This window comes from Corvus kubaryi, unplaced genomic scaffold, assembly GCF_017639235.1.
Source record: "Corvus kubaryi isolate FWS band 111438036 unplaced genomic scaffold, C.kubaryi_AGA036_p1.0 65177, whole genome shotgun sequence".
Classification (NCBI taxonomy): domain Eukaryota; kingdom Metazoa; phylum Chordata; class Aves; order Passeriformes; family Corvidae; genus Corvus; species Corvus kubaryi.
The window spans coordinates 70,266-92,375 of NW_024581818.1; the positions used below are offsets into that span (position 1 = coordinate 70,266).

The following is a 22,110-nucleotide window of genomic DNA, read 5'->3' on the forward strand; positions in this document are numbered from 1 at the left end:
CTCTGTGAGTCTCCTCCATTTTCCCCACCACCAGCCCCTGCTTCGCCCCGCCGCTGCCGAGAGGGCCCTGGCCGCACCCGGGGCTGCCCAGCCCCCGGCGGGGCCCCCTGCCTCGCTTCCCCCGCCTCTCCCGGCAATATCGGGCTCCAGCCGTCGCTTCGCGGGCACTACACAGCCAGAACCGGTGAGGGAGCCGCTCGTTTTAGGGCTTTCGCACAGGATCGCTTCCGGGCCCGCGCCGCCACTCGCTGCCGAGCTGCCCGCAGCGCGCAGGCGGCAGCGCCGGCCAGCGCCCCGCGTCCGCTCCGCGCCCCGGCACAAGCCCACAGCGGGGCCGCCCTGCCCGCCCTCCGCCGGTAGGTGCCCGCGGCCGCCACCGAACCCACAGGACAGCGGGACGGCGCCGGTCGTGAGCTCGGGACGGCCCTGAGGGCTCCGTGCCCCCGCGGGGGGGCTGGGGGTGGGCAGCAGGGGGGTGTCTTGGAATCGCCTCGGGGAGGACAGCGAAGCGCTGCTCAGCTGTCCCTTAAAACACAGCTCCAGCCCGCCCTTCCGTACAGCCAGCACCGCGCCTGTGCCGGGCTGGAGGGGGAGCGAAGTTAAGGAAGGTATTTTTAGAAAGCACGAGATGTTGTTTTCAAAGCGGCCTTGCTCGGTAGATCGTTTCTAGTAACTGCCGGCACATGCGTGTTGCTGTGGTTGCTCTTTGCCCTTCAACTTCATTTCTGTGCTTTCCTTACCTTCGAAGGAGATTGCTTTCTTGTGGCCCTTCCAGGCCTTCGGGCTTGCTGCCTGACTCTAGTTCACTATCCATTGAGTCTCTATGGGCACCAGGGAAAAGGAGAGAAAGCACTCATCAGATACATATGAAAGACTATCTTAATTATCATTTCCAAAAAAAAACCACCTCTAACTTGACAAGTGTTGTGACTCATAGTGATGGCTTGCAGTCCTAAAAGCACTTCAAATGCAGTGCTTAATACAGCTAAATAAAGCTGGATTCTCATTAAATAAAAAAGAGCTGATGGTTGTTTAAGAGCCATCAAATCTTCAGATTTCTAATTTGCCTTTAAAAGTCCAGAGCTGACAGTAAGGGGAGGGGGGAAAGGGCTTTTTCCTGTTCACTGGCATACCACAAATTACCCAGATCAAAAGCATTACTTGTGCGAGATGCACATACCAAAAGCACGCTGCAGTTCTTATTCCCTCTTCTAGCTTCGTGTCCAACTAATTACTCTTTCTCCATAGATATGAATTACTCTAGGTTCATCACCACTGTGAGTGCAGCAAGAAAAGCATCTCCAATAAGACTCCTGAGTGAGTACATGTCCCTTCTTCCCAGTTGCTCTGAAAGTATCATTGTATGTTCTGGTTTGTGCTGGGATATCATGGCTTAAGACTTGAAAAGGTTTGAAAGAAAACCATGCTGTAAGCTGACAAGCAAGGCCAGATAACTTGACTTTTGTCAAGTGGAGATGCCAAGCAGGTATAAAGAAAAATAAAGTGAATAGCCTTGAACCATTTCAGAAACCCATCCAGACAGACAAATTAGTATTATCACTTTCACAAGTGACTGAAAAGTCTCTGTTACTGTCTCTGAACCTGGGCTTTTTGGCACAGTTTGCAACTGAGTTTATGCTGTGTGTCCAGGAGCAAGCAACTGCTAATGACTTGAAAGTCCCAGCATGTTTCTTTCCACCTCATTTTCCTGTATCCTGTTCGTGTCCATAAATGCCTCACCACCCCCACCCCCTCAGTATTACTACACTTTCCTTTTCCATATTCATCTATCTTTAGGCTACCACATTACATTGTCTTCCATGTGACACATAGAAGAGCTTAACTGCCTACTTGTTTACTCAGTTGGAACCCACAGAGACCTGACAGAATCCGAGCATGAAACATACATCAGTAGTTAAGCCTTCAGGGGTCAATTTCCCCTCGTGGTAAGGGGTTGGCATTTGCTGTTCTGCTTAAAATGCTTCATACAGGTACAGCTAAGTCAAGTAATTCACTCTAGGCAATCTCTTTTTCAAGTGATACATTGATATGCATCATAACAAAAGCATTAAGTAGCACAGTTCCTGCAGAAAGACATATTGAGCCTGCAGTTTTGATGACAAAGTAAATCTCTCTTTACCAGGCCAAAAGTCACAGGCATAACCCAAATTGGTGAAATAGCTGATAAGAATTAACTCCCCATGTTCAAGTCTGCTAATAACTAGTAGGAAATAAACTCAATAACAGGCTGCTTTTTAAGCCAGACCTGGTATCATCTGTCCCCTCTTATCTGATGTAAAACTGTCAAGCCAGCATGAATGCCGTATTGTGAATTCTTAGATTTAATGCAATCAAGTGCCCTTGCTGGATTAAGGTCCAGTCTGCACTGTATAGATTGGATCTGAATGATTGTGAAACTGACTTAAAAGCAGAATTAAGATTTTCTTCATAGCAAATTACTTACACAGTGTCTCTGCCACTAAAACTGGGCTACCAGAAACATTTCTGTTCCCTTATAGAAAAGCTATAATCATCTGTCAGTGTAGCTGCCAGAGCAGCTGAAGTGAGACCAAATGAAAAACAGAAAAAAAAACAAAGCCAATCATCATTTCAAGTCAGTCTAAACAGAAGATCATTAAGATTTTAAATTCTTGAAGCTCAAAAGACACCAGTCACTGAAGTTTTTATAATAGTAGAACTGTTCGGATTGTTTCAAAATAAATTACAAATTTTTTAACTTAAAATTATTTTTTTAGTCTGTGCTAATAGTATCTCCCCCTCCCTATTTAATCCAAGCAGAAAGGTGAGTTTAAGAAGAATTATCCATTTGAGTTCATGATAGTTAAACAAGTAAATTGAAAAATAGAACAAGTTCTCTGGACTGTTATTAAATATCGATTAAAGGATATGATCACCACTGTAATAATCAAATTGTAACCAACGTGTTTTCCTTTTACTCTAGCCGAATTGATGCAGAAGTCGCCTCCATCTCTCATCTCGCTGGCTGGAGGGGCACCAAATCCTAATGTTTTTCCATTTAAGAGGGCAACTGTTGACATTGGACATGGAACTCCTATTGAGATTGGGGAAGATCTGATGAAGAGGGCTCTCCAGTACTCAGCCTCAGCAGGGTATCTTGTCACAGCTACTTGCAATTCAAGATACCAGAAGCTAAGGATCATAAAATCCTTTATTATTGCATTAAGTCACCTGTGTTTTTAAAACCTGTTCATGAAGCCCATTTTTCAAACAATAGGTTCTTTCCAAAACCCATGTTTTTTTTCATTTTGCCTCACTATTTACATTTCAGTTCAAGTGGAAAAAAAAAAAAAAAAATCACTTAAATCACCTAAAACCCTAATCCTAGTAGAGCATTTCCTAGCTGTTAGTATTTGAGAATCCAGACTCCCAAAACAGATAGTATTTAGGAGATACTGAATTGCAATACATAGTTTCTACATTTTGGAGTATTTCTTTTCTTTTGGCACTACATACTAAAGTCAGTATGCACTGGTGATAGTTGAGTGGAGGTATTTATAGAATTGTCATTTTTGGTACAAAAATTGCATGTCATTACATTACTTTGGTGCTCATGTAAACTCCTCAAGCAGACAGCACTGATTCAGGTGGGGACAGGTTTGCAAAAATACTTGGGTACCTACAGAGACACATGGGGCATCAGCTAAGACTTTTCTTAATATTTAAATGAACCCAGCCATTTATGAACATCCTACAAGATCATAAGACATTTTTTGGAAAATGTGTTTTCGAAATCCTTGTAATCTGCAGCCAGTTTCTAGCAGCATTAAGAGCTTTGTCACAGTGCCACATTCGAGTACAGAATGATCACTTCTAGGAGTGGGTATTGTTCAGCTTCCACCCTGTTTCATCCTTAGCAAATAATTTCTGCCCAGATTTCACTATGATAATTTGGTGTATGGTCCACAGATGCCCATATCATTTTCTTAATTTGATAAAGCAGTCATAGCAATTGCATCTAAGTGTATCTGTGTGACAGTTGAAATCAGACTCAGGACTGCATGCTAGATTTGACAGGGATTTAGAGGAACAGCCTAACTTTGGCCTATATAAGGTGTTAGATATGCCTTCTTATTCATGTTTCAGGATTCCAGAGCTGTTGTCTTGGCTAAAAGATTTCCAGCGGAACCTACATGATCCCCCCACAGCCAATTACAGTCCAGAGCAAGGACAGATGGAAGTGTGTGTCACAACCGGCAGCCAGGAAGGCTTGTGTAAAGTAAGACCAAAAGGTTCATATGTCAGAAGCATTTCATTCAGAGAGATGTTTATTCTCCCATCAGTTCAGCTATAGTCAGCATTAAGTGCCCTCTATAACTATAGGCAGGGTACTTTATTAAATGCATGTCTGATGGTATTGCCAATGCAAGGGAAATGAAATAAAATTGGAGTGGCATTCTAGACTGTCAGGACTGCATGAAAGTTTGGATAACTAAAAAAAATTGTGTAGAAAATATGCTATAAGGTAACATTTCATGTTACTCAAGTAGTGCAGTAATAAGCACATAGATGCTTTACCATAACTCTGTTCTAAATATGTTTCTTCTTTTTCTTACTTCCTGATTTTTTGGGGGGTTTTACTTGCTGAAATAGTTATCCTTTCTAGTCCACTCTCACTGCTGTTTAGTTGATTCTTTCTGTAACTTACACAGGAGAAAGAGTGCTTCAGAGCACTGTCTTTCCATGTCAAGTTGGTATTCTCTAGTTGATAACCTGTCTTAATTTGGCTCTAAAGCAGATTTTTCATCTGTTCATTGCCTTTCTGACAGGAAAATAATATGGTTAGGGAATTACTAGTATCTAATCAAGATTTTTTAATCCCACTAAGAAGTCAAAAGTGTGAAGCACATGTACAAAAATTGAACAATCTTTAAAACAGAATCTTTTCTTTTGCAGGTGTTCGAAATGCTCATTAATCCTGGAGACAACATCCTTTTGGATGCACCCACATACTCTGGGACACTAGCAGCTGTAAGTATTCTTTAGCTACAAAACATTGTGAATATTATATTTGAACTAATATAATAGTTTAGTGCCTGATCTGCAATCATATAAACACTGTCTGTATTTGCCATAAAAACATACCTAAGACTGAAGATTTTAGTATCCAACCAGTTAAGTTCATAAATATTGACTCATAGAAGGTTTTCTACTATAAGTTCTGTAAAAGCTATTCAAAGTTCCTCTTCCAAATACTAGTTCATTCAAGGGCTAAGATCACACATGGGACTGGAAAGAAAGCCATCAGGACCTAGTTTGGTTGAATTAAATTTATGACAAGTGGGTGTGTATTATACCTGAAGTATTTCAATGGTCAGATTATACAATAGCTATAAATAGTGTAATATTGGAATGGGCGTGAAACATCCATATATGAGTATGAAGATATGAATTAGCGAGAACTATGCAAAAGCAGCAAAGTTTACTTCTGAAAAGAAGCTTAATCAGTATAAAATTAAATGCCAGCTCAAAATGCGTAAGAGCTGCAAGAAGGGTTAGAATAAATACACTACAAATTCAGTTGTCCCCCCTTGCATCAAAATTAATTGTTATTGTTTGCTGTCCTAAATTTGAATATATAGTCTAATAAGCTGTACTTTTTTAGGAATGTATTTTGACAGTGCAGCAGCTTGCAGTTTTACTTAAAAATGCAGAGCACTACATCATACAAATTGAAATTCCACAGAGGAGAGACAGCAAGCTTTTTCATTGGTATTTTACCTATATTTTTTCATACAGCTGTCAACATGTCACTGCAGTAGCATCATTTCATTCTCCTTTGTATTGCTGAATATATCTATTGAGAACAGATTCTTTGCCCTTTGTCAATGAAGAGTAGCTTAAAGCTCTGGTATTTCCACTGAAGTAGAGTGTAAATTGTCAGTAGGAAACAAAGGTGCTGTGACCTTAACTGTCTGTGGTGAGAGCACGAGGAGTCCTGAGAGAACAGTTCAAGTTTACAAAAATCTCTTTCTGCTTGAAAAACCAACTCTGATTTCCTGGAGAAGAGCAGCAACTGAACATAGGAGATACCTGTTTCTTCTCAGTTGGCTTAGTAGGACAAATAAAGAGTAACGTGGTAAGTTTGACAAGCCTTACAGCAAATTCAGGCAAACTTATTTGACTCATGAGCAAATGGAGCTTGAGATATCTATAAAATCAAAAAGAAAGGATGAAATTTTACAGTGCCAGTGACAAAAGGAAGACCTTTGAATTACACAATTATGACAGTTTTGTTCCTTCTATCAACAGCTGAGACCCTTGGGTTGTAATATAATTAATATTCCTAGTGACCAACATGGCATTATTCCAAAAGCTTTAAAAGAAATTCTGTCTGCTTGGAGCCCAGAGGATGTGAAAAACTGTAGCCATCACCTCCCCAAATTCCTGTATACTATTCCAAATGGATGCAACCCAACTGGCAACTCACTGACCACAGAGCGCAAGAAGGAGATTTACCAGGTATGGAGCTGTAACCTTGTGAACCTTGGAGGTGGAAATAGATAAATGTCAGTCTTATTTCAGTTGAAGGTTTCCCATGTTTGGTATTTGGGGCCATTATTAGTCCAGTAGACATTCCTCCTAGAACTTGTTTCTAGCAGAATGTCTTCCATGACAACTCTTCAGAGATAAACTATGCTTTAGACAACCTGTTTTTCAATGGTAGCCCATTGGTGGCTAGCACCTTTGCCATGGGCTTCTAACTGGATTTGCTGCACATTGCCTGCACAGTTTGAATGCCACATGGAACAGAGCTTCAGTTGCATGCATGGGTCCTTGTACTACAGGTGCCAGGTTTACTCTTATAATCTTTTGATATCTGAATTGGGCACTTGAAGGTTTCTCATCGTGGGGGCTTCTATATAATGAATGACCAATCAATAGAAGCATAATGTGGTGCTGGTTAAAAAAAACCTGACTGAATTTGCAGTGTCTAACTTTTATTTATTTTGTTACTTTTTATTAATTCCTTTAGCTTGCAAGAAAATATGATTTTCTCATAATAGAAGATGATCCTTACTACTTTCTTCAATTTGAAAAGGTAATTTGTCTTCCATAATCCTTAGTAACACCTTATTTTCTGGAGAGAAACTAAGGTTTCAGGAGAGAACTAAGGTTTGAGTCCTGGACCTTCCTGCATGCCCCTTCTTCACATGCTACCAAGGCATATGTAAGCCTCACAGTCTGTGCTCCTTTCAGTCATTTTCCCCTATGTGGTATTTTATGCCCTGTTAATCAGTGGTTCAAATTTCTCAAGCCTCATACAGGAGATAGAATTTTTCAGTAATCAGAAAGTGATGAAGACTTTGCATTCAATGCAAAGCAAGTATGTCACTGAAGCAGCACTTGAAATTTGCAGCCTCTTAATGTTCCTTTCTCCCTGTCTCTTCTTTCATTCAGCAGAAGACTGCCTACTCCCCATCTACTATACCCCATTTTTATCCCCTTGCCTTTTCGCGAATCCAGGAGTTCTCCCAGGTACCACAGATAGTGGTACTGGATATGCAGCTACCCTTCTTTGTGTAAATATTCCCCAGATTTCATATGTGAATCTACAGTTGCTCAGTCTTTAAAAGTACCTAACTTCAGAAATCAGAACAAGTCTTAAAAGCAGTAAAACATTGGTAGAAGATAAAGGTCAGCATTTTCTCTTTTGAAATAATGTTTTTATGAAAGGTGGCAATAAAACTGCTTCACTTACTCATTGAATAGCATTGTGAAGCTTTGTTAGAAAGTGTAGGGGAGAAGGTGTAAAAACAGAATTGTTGATCAGGAAAAAGTATACTGGACTCAGATCTTCACAATTTGGTTATATCTTCTGATTTCATTTTTTAGTATGGCAAAGCAAAAAGCTACAAGGCTCCATTTTAGAAATTGCAGTACCTCCACAAAGAAATCTTGGCAGAAAAAACATTATTTCTCTCTTCTTCTTATGGCATCATACCAATAATTAAACTGAACACTTGTATGCTAAACAGTGGGCTAAGCAAGTTCAAAAAGTGACAAAGCTGATTTCTTGAAGACTTTCACAGAATGTTGTAATCACATCTCGGAAAGCTAGGCTAAACAATCACTTGTCAGAAAGTTACTGCCATGTTTTCCTTGGAATTCACATTTGAAGAATGAATTGTGCCTTCATAGTAAAGAAAATAATTCCATTATAATCCTTACTAGCGCCTTGAATCTTATTTTTTATTTTTTATTCCAAGCCATGGGCTCCAACTTTCCTCTCAATGGATGTGGATGGCCGAGTTATCAGGACCGACTCTTTCTCTAAAATTCTCTCATCTGGGTAAGGCCAGCTGCAGACCACTTAGCATTGCCTATTCAGTTAAGACCCAAGACTTCATAAGAACTGATGAGACATGTTGTAGTGTTTTCTCATTTAATACCTATCCACTTCTGGAATGAACTTCTGAATCAACAGCTTTTTGCAGTCCACTGACTTTTCATGTCATCTCTTGGCAGTCACTTTACTCCAGGTTCTGTTTCTCTTTTGATGCTGATAGTTAAGCCTCTCCTCCCAGGCAGCCCATTCTTGCAGGCACCATCTAGGCAGAAAGACAGATGCTGGACTCCAGCTCTGTTCCTGAAACCCTTAGGAGCTTTTCTCTCTTCTTTTTCCATTTCCCTTTTATCTATCTCTTACCATTCCTGCAAGCTCCCTGAACTTGTAATACAGAAAAGAAACAATCATTCTTCACAAACTGTTCCTAGGATTAGACTGATATCTAGCCTCCCAGTTCTTTTAGGTTGTTTCCACCTGCCTGAAAAAAAACTAATTTGGCTGTTTTCTATTTCACACAAGTCAACATATTTAGTTTTTAACTTGCTTTTATCTGTTATCCTAATTGACATAAAAAAATTAATGTGGATTCTGCATTGGCAGCTGGTGGATTATAACCCATCCTAGAGAAAGTGAGGCAACAACAAAACACTAAGTGTGATTGCGTTTTCAGAAGTAACACTGCAAAATGGCATGACAATATTATCTTTGCCAAAGACACATATGAGCTTACTGGTTCCATTTTTCTTCAAATAAAAACTTAAGCCAATCTGTAAAGATGGGTAATAAGAATTGAATTATAAATAACCAGCTAGTTTATCAATCTAAATTCCATTCCTTCTGCAGTACTGAAAGGAAGTAGAAGAGTAAAGCCATTTGCCACTTCTTATCTGTTTGTCATAAAGCCCGAGCAACCATGATTTTTTCATTATGGGAAAACCTATCTTTCCTTTCCTTTGATTCACGTAATCTTTATGGCTGGAGAGGAAAGTTTACAAACACAGATTTTGTCCTGAAGCCTCATAACTAAGAAGCTATTACAAGCATTAAAACCTCTTTGTTTTTATTTCATTACTTTGATACTCAGCTTCTAAATTGTGTAAGCTGACATCAGTATTAAGATACAGATAAATTTGAATGCATAAGAGATCCTCACACTGTCAATAAAATGGTTGCATGTTTTCCCACATATAACTCAGACAAAGTACTAGCACATTGCATTTTTGTAGTAACTTTTTGTTTGTTTTCTAGCTTAAGAATAGGTTTTCTGACGGGTCCCAAGCCTCTCATCGACAGAGTTGTGCTGCACATTCAGGTGTCAACAATGCACACCAGCACATTCACACAGGCAAGTATTAAACCACCAAATTAATTGTATTTAGGGAAGACAACATATTCCAAGTTACAAGAAACCACAAGAAAACAGCTTTGTACTTTCACAGTTCTGCACTTTTGCTGTTTTGTTTACGCACATTCATTGTCAATTCTGCCAAAGGAAGAGAGACCACCATAGAACTCAGAACCAGAGCTCTAGAGGGTTGTCTCAGTGCATGGACAGTTGAGCTGATACCCCTTAACTCAGATTTCAAGAATCAAGATTTGAAATACTTTATCTCCTTCTGATAGGTTCATTTGAAAAACCTCAATGTAAAGCAGAGCATGGAAGAAACATTTATTATTTTTTCATTCTACTTTTCAATTAAAACAATACTGGCAGCCCACAAAGACATTTCAAAGCAAGCTGCCAACTACAGCCCCTTTATGGTTAGCAATAAGGAAAGGAGACATTGAACACATCTAAATGTGGCTTCCATCTTCCAGCTCCATTAGTTCGTCACAGAGGCACTATTAAAGTGGGAGGCCGATGTGGACAGGAAGGTAAATCAATATACATTGCCTTCCTCTTTCTCCCCAGTTATCATATTTAGCTCTTCATCCATTTTTCCCTCCCTCCACCCCAACTTCCAAATACTGCCCTGGACCTTGGAGACACCAGTAACATGGACCTGTTGCCCTTGGCACCTCTACTTATAAAGGGCTCCAAGAGACACCACATGCATTTTCATATCTGGGGAATGCTCAATAATGCATCTGGCTATGGATCTTTTGATGATTGTGGAACAGTCCTCTTTAAAACATGGTCTTGATGATGTGTTTTATTTCTTTAGATTATGATATCACAGCTGCTTCAGCAATGGGGACAAAAGGGTTTCTTGGAGCATATAGACAGGTAGGGTTATGTCATATGCTGATACCCATCATCGGTCATTCTGCTACTTATTACCAATATCAAACATGCTTTGTAGTAAACAAGTCAGAGGAGGTGGACTAGTATTAGGCCAAGTAGGTGAGGCAGGTCACCAAGACTGCTGGGTTCACACAAGAGCCCTGAAGAGGCACAATATGAAGTTACAGACAAGCAGGTCAGGGTATATCACCTACCAATCCAGGCAGACAATCCTCCAGTCCACTGGCACATTATGCAGCTCCCCTCTGAAGGGAACTTGAGAGGATCCTGGAAGCTTCAAGCCAGCAAATAAAGTTTTGATCCCTGCTAAAGTGTTAGGGTCTGTAGCAAAAGCTAAGATTTCTGAGCACAGAATCCATTGAGAAAGAGTTAGCATAGCCTTTATAGAGTTCTTGCCTCACTAAGTTAACAGGAATTCACACTCTTGCCATCCTTTATCTCCTGATTGTGGATACAGATGGAAAAGCAGTGAGGTTCATCTACACACACTAAACATTGCCTTGTTCACTACTCTTGGAGAGAGAGCACTGGGCTACTGTCTAACTCTCAAGGCATTTCTTGCATACTGACTGAACCACATTTGGTTTTCGTTTATTATGCAGGAGGAGCACAGCTTCTTTTGACTATCACTGTCTCATTTTGTATTCTCTACTTGGATATCACTAGAGCCCCAAGATTCCCACTTAGGTGGGAGTGTGCTACACTCTGCAAAGGTCCATAACAGAAACATGAGCAAAGCATGCAAAAAGTTCTTGTATCTCACTGTAACAGCCACTTCTGTCTCCTGGTGTTCATACTGTAAACAGCAAAATTTGAAAAAAAAAAAAAAAGCCAAAAAAAATACCAGACACACCAGCCTCAGCTTTGCCTTGTTTTAAGATTTAGGAACATAAAAGATAAGTCTCACAGAGAAACTTGGACCACACTTTAGCTCAACTTCCAAGAGTTCCAAAAAAAATAAAACCCAAATACATCGCTTCACTTACCTCTTTCTAGTAGGTCAAAAGGCAGCCTTGCTCAAGCCCAAAAACTGTTCTTCTGCTTGAACTAATGAAAATAGAATTGTAGGAGGGCAGCTGCAATCCTTTATAACCTAACTGATGAGGCCCCCACAGCTGACTGGAATCTCTTCCAGCTGATTTCATTTGCACAAGAGTGAGGTGTTAGATCAATCTTTTGAGTAGAAGCTTGTCTGGTTTTTGGAGCAGCTCCATATTTGGGGAAGTTTTGTCTTACTAATGGGTGTAATTTCAACATGTAATTAAAATAGTAACAGGTAAAAACTTTGCAACAGAATTTGCAATTTTGGTAAAAACTGCACAAAGGAGATTTACATTTCATACAGAATGTATGAAATATACACTAGATATAGCTGGGCCCCAAAACTATATAAGTTTCTGGAGCTGTTGGTGTTTGTGTATCAGGTGTAATGAAATACATCCACAAATCAAAGCTGTTGATTCTGAGGGTGTTTTTAAAAGTACAAATGTAAAATTATGTAAATTATGCAAATTAGTAAGGATGTTTTCTCAAGACATGGGAACACATTTGCATCTGAATTATGAACTCAGTATCAGGCATTTCTCTTGTGTCTTCCATTGCACAGCTGTGTTATTTTATGTCAACAAAAGCCACTGCACATGACTTGTCCATGGTGAAACTTGGATTAGGGTTATTTTTCCCAGTAAGAGATTAAATTATTTGAAATTTTTACTTCAAGTATGAAGGAGGTAGGTTCAAAAGTTTAGAAAAGGGGAAGCTGTCAAATCGTTATGACAGGTTTATCATGTGATTTGCTTTTTACCTTGTCAAATGCCATTTCCATGCATACCTGTTACACAAATTCAACCCAAATGCACAAATATCAAGTCTGTGCTTTTGCATATGTTTAAGTCCCTAATTTTCTTCAGTATGTGTGCTTTGTGCAGTAAATACTGTTAACAGGACTTGTATCTACTGCTATAATAGACAGAGTGGAGGTAATATATAAAAGGTTTCTATGATACATGCAGAGCTGAAGAAGCAGCCACACAGGGAGTTCCTCTGTCTGGTTGATCAGTGCTTTGTTGGAGATGCTTTTGGGTTGTTCAAGTAGAAAAGCTTTGCTTCTGCCTTCAGAAACAAATGGACTCTGAAATTTTATGAGTTCATGACTTTCAATTGATAATTTGCTTTCAGAGTGGTGGATTTCTACAGGATCCAGCGGGATGCAATGCTCACTGCTGCTGACAAGTGGTTAAAAGGTCAGAGTGCAACACAGATAATCATTTAAATTTTTTTTCTAGCTGTTTATCGTCTTTGTGCTCAAGAAAAATCACTTAAGTTCATCTCTTGACTGAAGTGACAGATAAGCACTATAAGCAAATCAATTACATTAAATATTAAGCTTAGGACAAATTGTCTGCTGCTGTGTTTTTATGCTTTCTGGTAGGACAGGGAGATAGATGGTGATGAAAAAAGCTCACCACATTACTATTTAAAGCAATTTTATGAAGAGCATGTATTTCACTTCATTATGTTCTTATACTTACTATGTTTAAAATATCTGTCTTTAAAATTTCTCTGAAATAGTGACCTTAATTTAAAGCAAGATATAAAAAATCACTATAGCAATAGTGATAATAATGTTTGTATCAGCAAATCCGAAACATCACTGAATCTATGATGTATCCATTAAAAGTGGGGCATAAGTTTCTTGATTCCATTTTCTCTCTCTCTTTCTCCAGACTTGGCAGAATGGTACCCTCCTGCTGCTGGCATGTTCTTGTGGATCAAAATTAAGGGTGTTTCTGATACACAGCAGCTGATAATGGAAAAGGCTTTGAAGAAAGAAGTATGACATATGATTTAATGACTTATGATCTTAAAATGAAAAAAGGGAGAGATAAAATATGTGTCCACATATACAGACATAAAAAAGCAGGGGAACTTGCTGTGCACCATCATTAAGTCTGCAAATCAGGCACTGTGGCATAGTTACTCATTAACAAAATATTTTCATGACTCTATTCAGATGCTGATATTTAATCAGTTTACTTAAATTGAAACCAATATAACATATGGTACAATATGTCATTGTATGTTACATATATATAATATATATGTATTACATATGTAATATATGTACCTATATGTATGATGGCTGTTCACCAAATTTTTTTAATGAGAGAAATTACATTTGATTTTATTTCTCCAATTTATATGACCTAGCACTGTGTACTGAGTAAGCTACACCCCAGGTGCTTCTAAGCAATGTGATGATATAAGCCAGACCTGGTAACCAAAACCTGAGACCATTTGGCTTTATTAAGAAAAGTCTGGTTACACGTTGCATATTTTTGTCTCCTTGTTTTGAAGAAAAAAATATTACACCGTGTTCTGATACAAGTGTGTAAGCACTGATCTTTCTTAAATTTTATTTAACATAGTTTTTTTAAAGTGTAGAAGTGATAATAACTGTGTGGTTAATCAATTTTCATAGGTATTACTGGTTCCTGGAGGAGCATTCAATATTGATAGTTCAGAGCCTAGTTCTTATGTCAGAGCCTCCTTCTCTCTGCCTTCTCCTGCCCAGATGGATCTGGTGAGGTTGTTTTTTTTTTTTTGCATTCTTATCAAGACAGTTTCTCACACAGTAATGCTCCCTTATTTTTATACCCTTCTCCGTATATTTTTTGTTAAATGTTAGAGGTTTTAGTCTGTAGGTGACTAAGCAGTACTTTTGCAGCAGTATTAGCTGTTTCTTAAGCAAGATACTCATCCAAATGACCTGAAAGGTACCAAATTTTTAGGACCACTTAGAATTTTTCTGTATATCTCATACATGCAGTGTATCACACTTGAACCTCCCAGACATTATTTATAAATGCTTTACTGAAGCCAGAGTAAGTCCTGCTATTTGCTTAAGTATTAGCAGGCATCATGTATCTTTTAGACTTTGCATTCCTGAGATTCTGAGATTGAATTACCTGTGTTCTTTTGTCTGTGTTTTGGCAATTCTTTGTAAGAAAGAATATTTTCTGTCATACTATTCACATACATGCTTTATTTTTTTTCTCAGGAACTAATCTTTTATGTGTTTTAGGAGCATTTTTAATTTTATTTGGCTCTATCTATAAAATCAGTGGGAGAAGAGATAGGAGACATTTATTTGTGCAGATTTAATACTGATTTGATTAGGGTGCTTGAAACAGTTCCGTATCTGTAGTTGTACTTTCACGCAGTTGTGAAGGTTTGTAACAGCCAAGTGCTTCTATTGCCTTTTTATTTCTTCTGTATTTCTTCTATTTTTTCCTTTTTCTTTGTTAAAGTAATTCATAACCATACATTGACAGTCAAGCTGTATTTTTTATATATGTCTGTTCTTCCTTTTTTTTCACCTTTGGAGTCTCCAGGCTGTAATATTAAGTTAAAAGAGATACTCTTTCAGGGATCACCAGTTTGTTAGAAGTTACATCTGAACTCCAAATAACCTTTGAACATCAATATATGCATTTTTCTGTTTCAGAAATCTCTGCCTTTTATTTTCTATCAGAGAATCAGAAGCTTTGTGCAGTCAAAGCCCATACATTATTTTGTAAAAGGAAAAGAGAGAATATCAGCAGAACTTTGCATTATAAAATATTGATCCTATATGGTTAGGGCAAGTTTTAGTAGCTTTACAGGTTTGATGTGTTCCCTGTTCATGTAATGCTGAAATATAAATGTGAACCATATTTGTCATTGCAGGCCTTCAAGAGACTGGCTGACCTTATAAAAGAATCTTTGTGAAAAAGCTAAAGAGAAATCTTGCAGTAATAAAAATCATCTCCTGAAAATACTTATTGACATTTGGATTTCATCAGAATACTTTATAAGCAAGCGCAATACAGTGGATGTTTCCTTAGATCTTTTCAGCTAAAAAAAGACAGAAAATGAAAGTCAAAAAAAATTTGCCTAATTTTTTTTGACAGGACATTGTATTACTAAATTTATCCAATTCAGAAGCATTTAAAATACTCAAAACCAAAGTGTTCTATTTCCTGTAAAATCCATGGTTTTATCAGATTTGAATTGACTTTTGTTTTCCATTTGAGATGGGAAACACAAATCATTTACTTAGAAAGTTGCACTTGAGGTGGTCTTAGCCACTATTACTTAATCTCAACTGATACATTCCTCCAAAACCTTATGCTGGAATTGTCTCATGTGTCACTTTCATTCTTGTCCTACTGTATGGCATCTGGTTTTAATGATATGAGGATCACTATTTAATTTTACTGAAGTTTTGTCAGATAAAGCTGATGTAAGTATGTTAAAAAATTGAAACTGATCCAGTAAAATTAGGCTATGACTGCAGATAAACTGAGGTCCCTTGCAATTTGCATGGGCTTTGCAGCTCATTCTCTAATGCATTAAAGGTATTCTGATTGCTGGCTTTTACTACAGTCTGTGAATTATTGCTCTGTAGCTGTGTTAGAAAATCTCTGGTTTGCCAAGGCATGTGGATGTGCCAAAGGAACTGCTCTTGGCTGATCAATCACATGTGGTTTTGAATGGTGTAAGTAACTGAACTAGGGACATGGTGGAATGGACACTACCCTAACACTGCCAGAGCTACAATGCAAGCAAATGAAAAAACAAATAAATGTTTCAGTCTCTTATCCCTTGGTCATTGTCATCCCAAACATTTGATACTTGGCAGCAGGTAAAAAACCTTCAGAAAGTTTCAACTGAACTGATTCTCCAAGGCTTCCCATTTGGATTAGTACTTAAGTTTATTTGCTGTTTGGATGAAAGCACTGGGGTTTTCCACCAGTATCAGATGGCTGTTTCTTTATGTGCAAGTGTTCAGGATTTCAAAGTAAAGCATTGTTCCAGGATCTAGTTAGCCATCCAGCAGCGCAGGTAACGCAAGCAAATAAGGATCAGGCACAACCTTGCTTCATTGGAAGTTTCACAAGAGACATGGTTTTAGTATTAACAATAATTTTCATTCCCTCTTTTCCCCCTAGTTATAAATAGCATGTGTCACAACAAACTAGCACAGATGTATGCCTTTCCCAGCATCCCTCCCATTGGCAGCATCATTCCAGTGCCTCCAGCCCAGCATCACTGTTCATGTCTATCTCAAGCCTTTTAATTTAGTCACACATCCAAGCCATCCTGAGCAGCATGTCTAAGGTCAATCCTTTGCTCCATTACCAGATTACTGCAGCTTTTAGGTAAATCCACTGGAGAGGAACTGACGTGGGTGGGCAAGGTGGTGCAGTGGTGGTGCGGTGGATGGGGCTGGCTCCTCCACAAAGTCAGGCTGGGTTTGGGCAGCCAGGACCCGTGGAGTGACAAAGTGTAGGGAGAGCCTGCAGTCCCAAATCTGCTCTCAGGGTGCCAACACTGTCTTTGAAGACAAACTTGTCTCATTTTACACTGTTTGAAGGTGCTAATGGGGGATCCAAACTAGCAGTGCCTCCTGTTCAGTGCTGCTTAACAAGAAGTATTCACATCTCAACTCACTTTCATAAGCATGTGTAGAAATTATGAAAACTCTGATGTTGCTGTCAGGCAATTTTTATATTGGGCTCAATTTAGAAAATTATTTTATACGACAATAAATGTGTCTTCAATTAAAATTATACTTTTATAGAGAAATAAATGTAAACATCATTTAAGACTGATTTTATTTCTCAGGTAAATGCTATTGTCATTGTCAAATACTTTTGTCATATTGTCATTCAGCCAAACCTGAATTAGAAAAACATAATCAAAATATTAAGCAAGCTTTATATTGGTGATGTGCAGAATAAAACATCTCTTAATTGTCAGAGATCTAAATGTTAATTTGGTTGAATGTAAGCAAAATGCAATTCCATTTGTGCCACATTACCTGGTTTTGCTATCAGCTAATTTAATTTAGAGAGAGGGGGATTTTTTCCCCAACTGTGGTGAAGCATCTATAATTAAATTAATATCCTGAACAATGCAAATCGAACAGTGACAGTGAAATCCTATATACACATGCTGTTTCCCTGAACCTCTTAATGCACATTTTCTAGTCTCCTGGGAGATAGCTTTCACTGTTATTAAATGTTCATGGAGGAAGCCACTCGAGACGAAAGGAAAAGGGGGGGCAGCCTGTTCACGTAGGAAATGAAAGTTTTGGTTTTGCCTTTCCATTTCATCTATCCACGAGCAAATAACCTCTCTCATTCATAGCTGGGTTTAAGCCATCTGATGCAAGTAACACAATCTGCCACTGGGGAAGAGAGGACACACAAAGGGAAGGGCCGGGCTCGGTGTGGTGAGCGCAGCCCCTGTGCTGCTCTGGTGGGGGCAGTTGAAGAGGAGGTTGCTGCAGTGCTGGAGGGATCTGCCTGGCACGGACAGTACCCCGCAGCCTGGGTCTTACTTCTGAGTGAGCATTAAGCTGCCCATTCTCTTGTACCTGCACTCTGGTTCCACTGTATTTTCATGCTTTTGGCAGATGAAAACCACCTAGAAATTCTGGGCAAACTCTGGACACTTACAAATTCTATTTGCATTCTTAAGAATCTACTTGAATTTCGCTTCTAGTTGTACTTTAAAACCTTGTGACCTACAGATCCACAGTTCCTTTGGTCCTGCCTTTGCAATCGGGATTGTGACCCACTGAGGCAAATATGTAAAAGAACTCATTAAGCTGTGCTGTGCATGTCCTAATCTGTCTTGTTTTCTTTATTATTTAATAACAGGTTTTGAGCAGCCCACTCTAGACAGTCTTAGATGGGAATAGAACAATTGCAGTGTTTGGACTGTAATCATTCTGAATAAAAATGCAAAGAAACATGCATTTTCATTCTTCTAATATTGCTCCCAGGAATACCATGCTGTACCTCACTTTTCCCTTAATGATTATGGAAACTATTGTGCAACCCTGCAAAGCACAGAAGTCACAAGGGGAGAAGAATAAGGGTCTTACTGATTCTTTTCGAAAATTAATATCCGAGAAACATGTTAACAAGTCTAACTACAGCTAGAAGATTCCCTATAGCTTTACAGAATTTGGAGAATGCCTTCAGAATTATATTTTCTTTTTATTTTCAAATTATATCAGATCTGGATTGCATGACAAGTGGATATGCTGTGATGTGGTCTGGAAAAAACTAACATGAAAGTATTTCTGTTACTTGATGTACACAGAACTTTGACCTTTTTCTACATTTGGCTAATAATGAACTTAAGATACTTTCTTGCAGTTTCATCCAATAAATCAAGCATTAACAGAGGTAGATAAAGTTCTTCTGACAATATCTAATTGCCTTATATGGAATGTATAATTTGATACACTCTCTCAGTGTCTGCCTCTCCACAAAAACTACTAATAAAGTGGAGGGATGGAAAGACCACTTCAGTTTTCTTGGTGGATTATATGAAATCTTATTTTCAACACAGTTCCAAGAACTTGGAAGATGTTATTTAATAAGCAAATAAACTAGTTTCTGCATCTGTGAGGAAGACTGTCTTAGTACAAGCCTAGCCAGGTAAATTGTAAACATTTTAGGCAACCCACTAACATGAAAGCAAACAGCAAAAAGCTTTTTAGTAATGCCTAAGAAAGAAGATACTTTATTACAAACCCAAACTAATAGAGGACAGCCTTGATTTGTGCAGATGCTCTATTAACCCACACTTCTACATCTCTGCTTGTTTTTTTTTTTTTTTTCTGGATTTCTTTGTTCAGCTCTTTTTAAGGATGTTTCTAATCCACAGGGGGCCCAGTTGACATAATTTCAGTAATTAAAGCAAATTATTTTCTTGCAACTGCCACCGTATCTTTTTTTATCCTTTATAGATATGCTATTACCTTATTCTCTGCATTTGTTGTAGGTCACATGATACCTAATCCCATCAATAACTAACCTCTGGCTGGTAGCAAGTCTGACCCAAATGCTTTTGCATTCAAAGCAGCCAGCATCCCTATAGGAGACCAGCACTAACTTTAGGGAGATGTAACTCAGACAGGTAACTATCTGGAATATAATATTGCCTATATCTTCAAGTAGCAGCAGTTATGCCAAATGAATAAATGTGTTCTTTCTGCCTCCCAATTGGCATAATGTGTCCCATTTGTGTCTTTTTATTTCTTTTTACTTAGCTATTCTTATTATTACCCTAGCAAGTCTGTAATAAACCATAGATGTTAAATTAGTTCCCACATAATAGATGTGCAGAGAGGACTTTTAGAAAGCAACATGCATGGATGGTTCAAACTCTGGATATCAGTCATGTTTGCAAGTGGTGTTTACTATGAACAAGAATCCCAGGGACTCATGAGTTTCAAAGCCAAAGGAAGTCATCATCAGGTTTATAAGAAAGGCCATGCATTTTCATTACCTCTGAGAAGGATATCCTATCTTGGTTTTAAGACTTGAAATTATGGAAGATCCACCAGAATAATCTGTTGGATTAAAGAGCCCTTCATTACATGGCATTCTGTCTAGTCATGTCACTTGTATTAATTCAGCTATTTCCCTAAAGTGAAAAATAAGGGATAAAAAGGATATATTTCAAAGGTCTGGAGCTGCACTCCTAATTAATGAGTTTTCAAAAGATTTTCCATAAGTCTCCTCAAAATCTACCCCAATCAGGGTAAAGGTATTTCCCTTTAAGACAGAAAGGTTTTGTAAAGTGGATAAAACAGCAGATAGGAAAGACATGAATGGAAATAGTTGCTGTATTGGCAAATTACTCTTTGCTGTCTGGTGTCAAAAATAAGGAAATCACATTTTAGCCTTTTATCATGTTATCATAAACAACATAGACATCTGATGTCAGGAGCATTTTATTTTAAAAGGCCATTGGATCCGCATTGTTTTGAATCTTGGCAATTCAGGTCTTGGGCTACTTTGTAAAAGTGGCATTCAGGTAACTAATTTGGAGTTTCTTATCTGTAGTACCAAAGCCATGAAGGTGAGATGGGGTATTCATACCCCTAACTGTTTCTAAAAGTAAAACTGGTTTTCAGACTGGGAAAAGTATTTAGGCAGGTGAAGTCCTACTGATTCTTTTTTTTATATTAGACTCCTGAATGACCAAGTTAGCTTTTAAAATGGAACTAAAATTCCTAAAATGATTACACAGGTTTGATAAATCCCATATAAACAGTTTCATGATTCAAAACTGTAAAGGCAAGAGGAAATCTCTGCCACATTCTTATAAGCATACTGAATGAAATGTTGCAATGCTGTGATCACACATACACCCACAAATTGCCTCTGAGCTCTAATAAGAGGGGAAAAGATACTTACAAACTGTTTAATAGTGTGCTCTGCCCTTTCTTTTGCTGTTTAAAATAAAATATCGGTGATGATCAGGACAACTGAAGTAAGAAGGATGACACTGGATCTAAGTCCAATAGCAGAGGAGGAAGGGAGCGTAGGACAAGGCCGGGAAGAAAATTCTAGTGGCAAAAGACAAGTAGCAATCTTCCCCAGAGCCACACACAAATTGTTAAGAGAGACTTGCTCTGTTAGAGATGGTTCTAATACTCATTCATGGCTCTAACCACACTTTCTGATTGTGAAATGGCCTTCCTTCTCAAGGAACAAAAATAATTTACTTCTCTAAAATTTGTATCAAATTGTATATCAAGGATGATAAACACCAGGCAAAAGCAACCATAGATCACTATGTAACTACTGGCACTTCGAAGAATCTCATAGAAAATTTGGCTTACTCTGTTTATTCCCCAGACTATAATAGAATTCTTCTAATAGCTTTGCTAACATCTTTGCCTCCAAACTAGGCATTCAATAGCTGTCGCAGCTTGCTTCCACTAGCAGCTTCACAGACCACAGAAGATACAATGTGCTGTGATAAATGAGCTACAGAAATGTTTTGCCCCTGCCAAAAACTGAAACTCACAACAAAGCCTTGCTCTTGCTCTTATGCAGCACTTTTCATTCAAAAAACTAGAATCAGAACTGTTTCATATATGCCCCCAGCATCACAGCATTCAAAAGTGTACAGGGATATGAAACAACTTCCCTAAAGGATATATAAAATGGACCAGACAGTGCAGCTTTAAGGTGTGCAAGACAGATTTACAAAATGAGCAGCAGCACAGGCAAAACTCCTAGGGAGTAGTTGTGCACTGTTCTCATAGAAGACAAAGTAGTGGGGATTTAACCAGTGGATGCTGATTGAACAGGAAAACTCCTACATGCACCTTTAACATTACACAGGATTTTGTGCAGGCCAAATATACAAATGGATCTGAAAAAGCGATTAAACACAATGATTTGGAAAAGGACTGTAAGAGACTTTTAAACACAATGATCTGTGTGGTCCATACCAGGATTTCCTAATCCAATGATTGCCTGAATGGGGAAAGATATCAAGGGATCACTAAACAGTTCCCCATTTTTTATGCTCTTGCTTTGGCCATTGACAGACACATTATAGTGGACAAAAGAAAATTGGTCTAAACTAATACAACAATACAGGTGTTTAAGTTTAGCTGGTCTCTCTGATTTAGCAAAGACTGTTCAGCTATGACATACTATTGTGTAACAAGTGA

The 22,110-nt window shown here is 38.5% G+C and overlaps 1 protein-coding gene across 2 annotated transcripts; it reads left to right on the plus strand.

Annotated features, from left to right (window-relative positions):
• Nucleotides 1-253: 253 nt before the first annotated feature.
• Nucleotides 254-16,216, plus strand: LOC121673093 (kynurenine/alpha-aminoadipate aminotransferase, mitochondrial-like). Of its 2 annotated transcripts, none has more exons than XM_042046135.1 (14): nucleotides 254-356; nucleotides 1,249-1,317; nucleotides 2,963-3,131; nucleotides 4,126-4,258; nucleotides 4,936-5,010; nucleotides 6,292-6,501; nucleotides 7,016-7,081; nucleotides 8,250-8,332; nucleotides 9,578-9,674; nucleotides 10,495-10,556; nucleotides 12,753-12,817; nucleotides 13,301-13,407; nucleotides 14,056-14,157; nucleotides 15,303-16,216. In XM_042046135.1, the coding sequence occupies exons 2-14, from the start codon at nucleotides 1,251-1,253 to the stop codon at nucleotides 15,342-15,344; spliced, it is 1,278 nt and encodes a 425-aa protein (XP_041902069.1). In that variant the 5' UTR covers nucleotides 254-356; nucleotides 1,249-1,250; the 3' UTR covers nucleotides 15,345-16,216. The 2 variants fall into 2 exon arrangements, with proteins under 2 accessions (XP_041902069.1, XP_041902071.1); XM_042046137.1 differs by lacking the exon at nucleotides 254-356 and adding an exon at nucleotides 516-608.
• The last annotated feature ends 5,894 nt before the right edge of the window (nucleotides 16,217-22,110 follow it).

Bases quoted from the DNA above. Each gene is read 5' to 3' on its own strand.
- LOC121673093 (XM_042046135.1), top strand. From the start codon at position 1,251: ATGAATTACTCTAGGTTCATCACCACTGTGAGTGCAGCAAGAAAAGCA. The intron at 10,557-12,752 runs GTAGGGTTATGT...ATTTGCTTTCAG, and splicing joins TTCTTGGAGCATATAGACAG to AGTGGTGGATTTCTACAGGA. The intron at 13,408-14,055 runs GTATGACATATG...CAATTTTCATAG, and splicing joins AAAAGGCTTTGAAGAAAGAA to GTATTACTGGTTCCTGGAGG.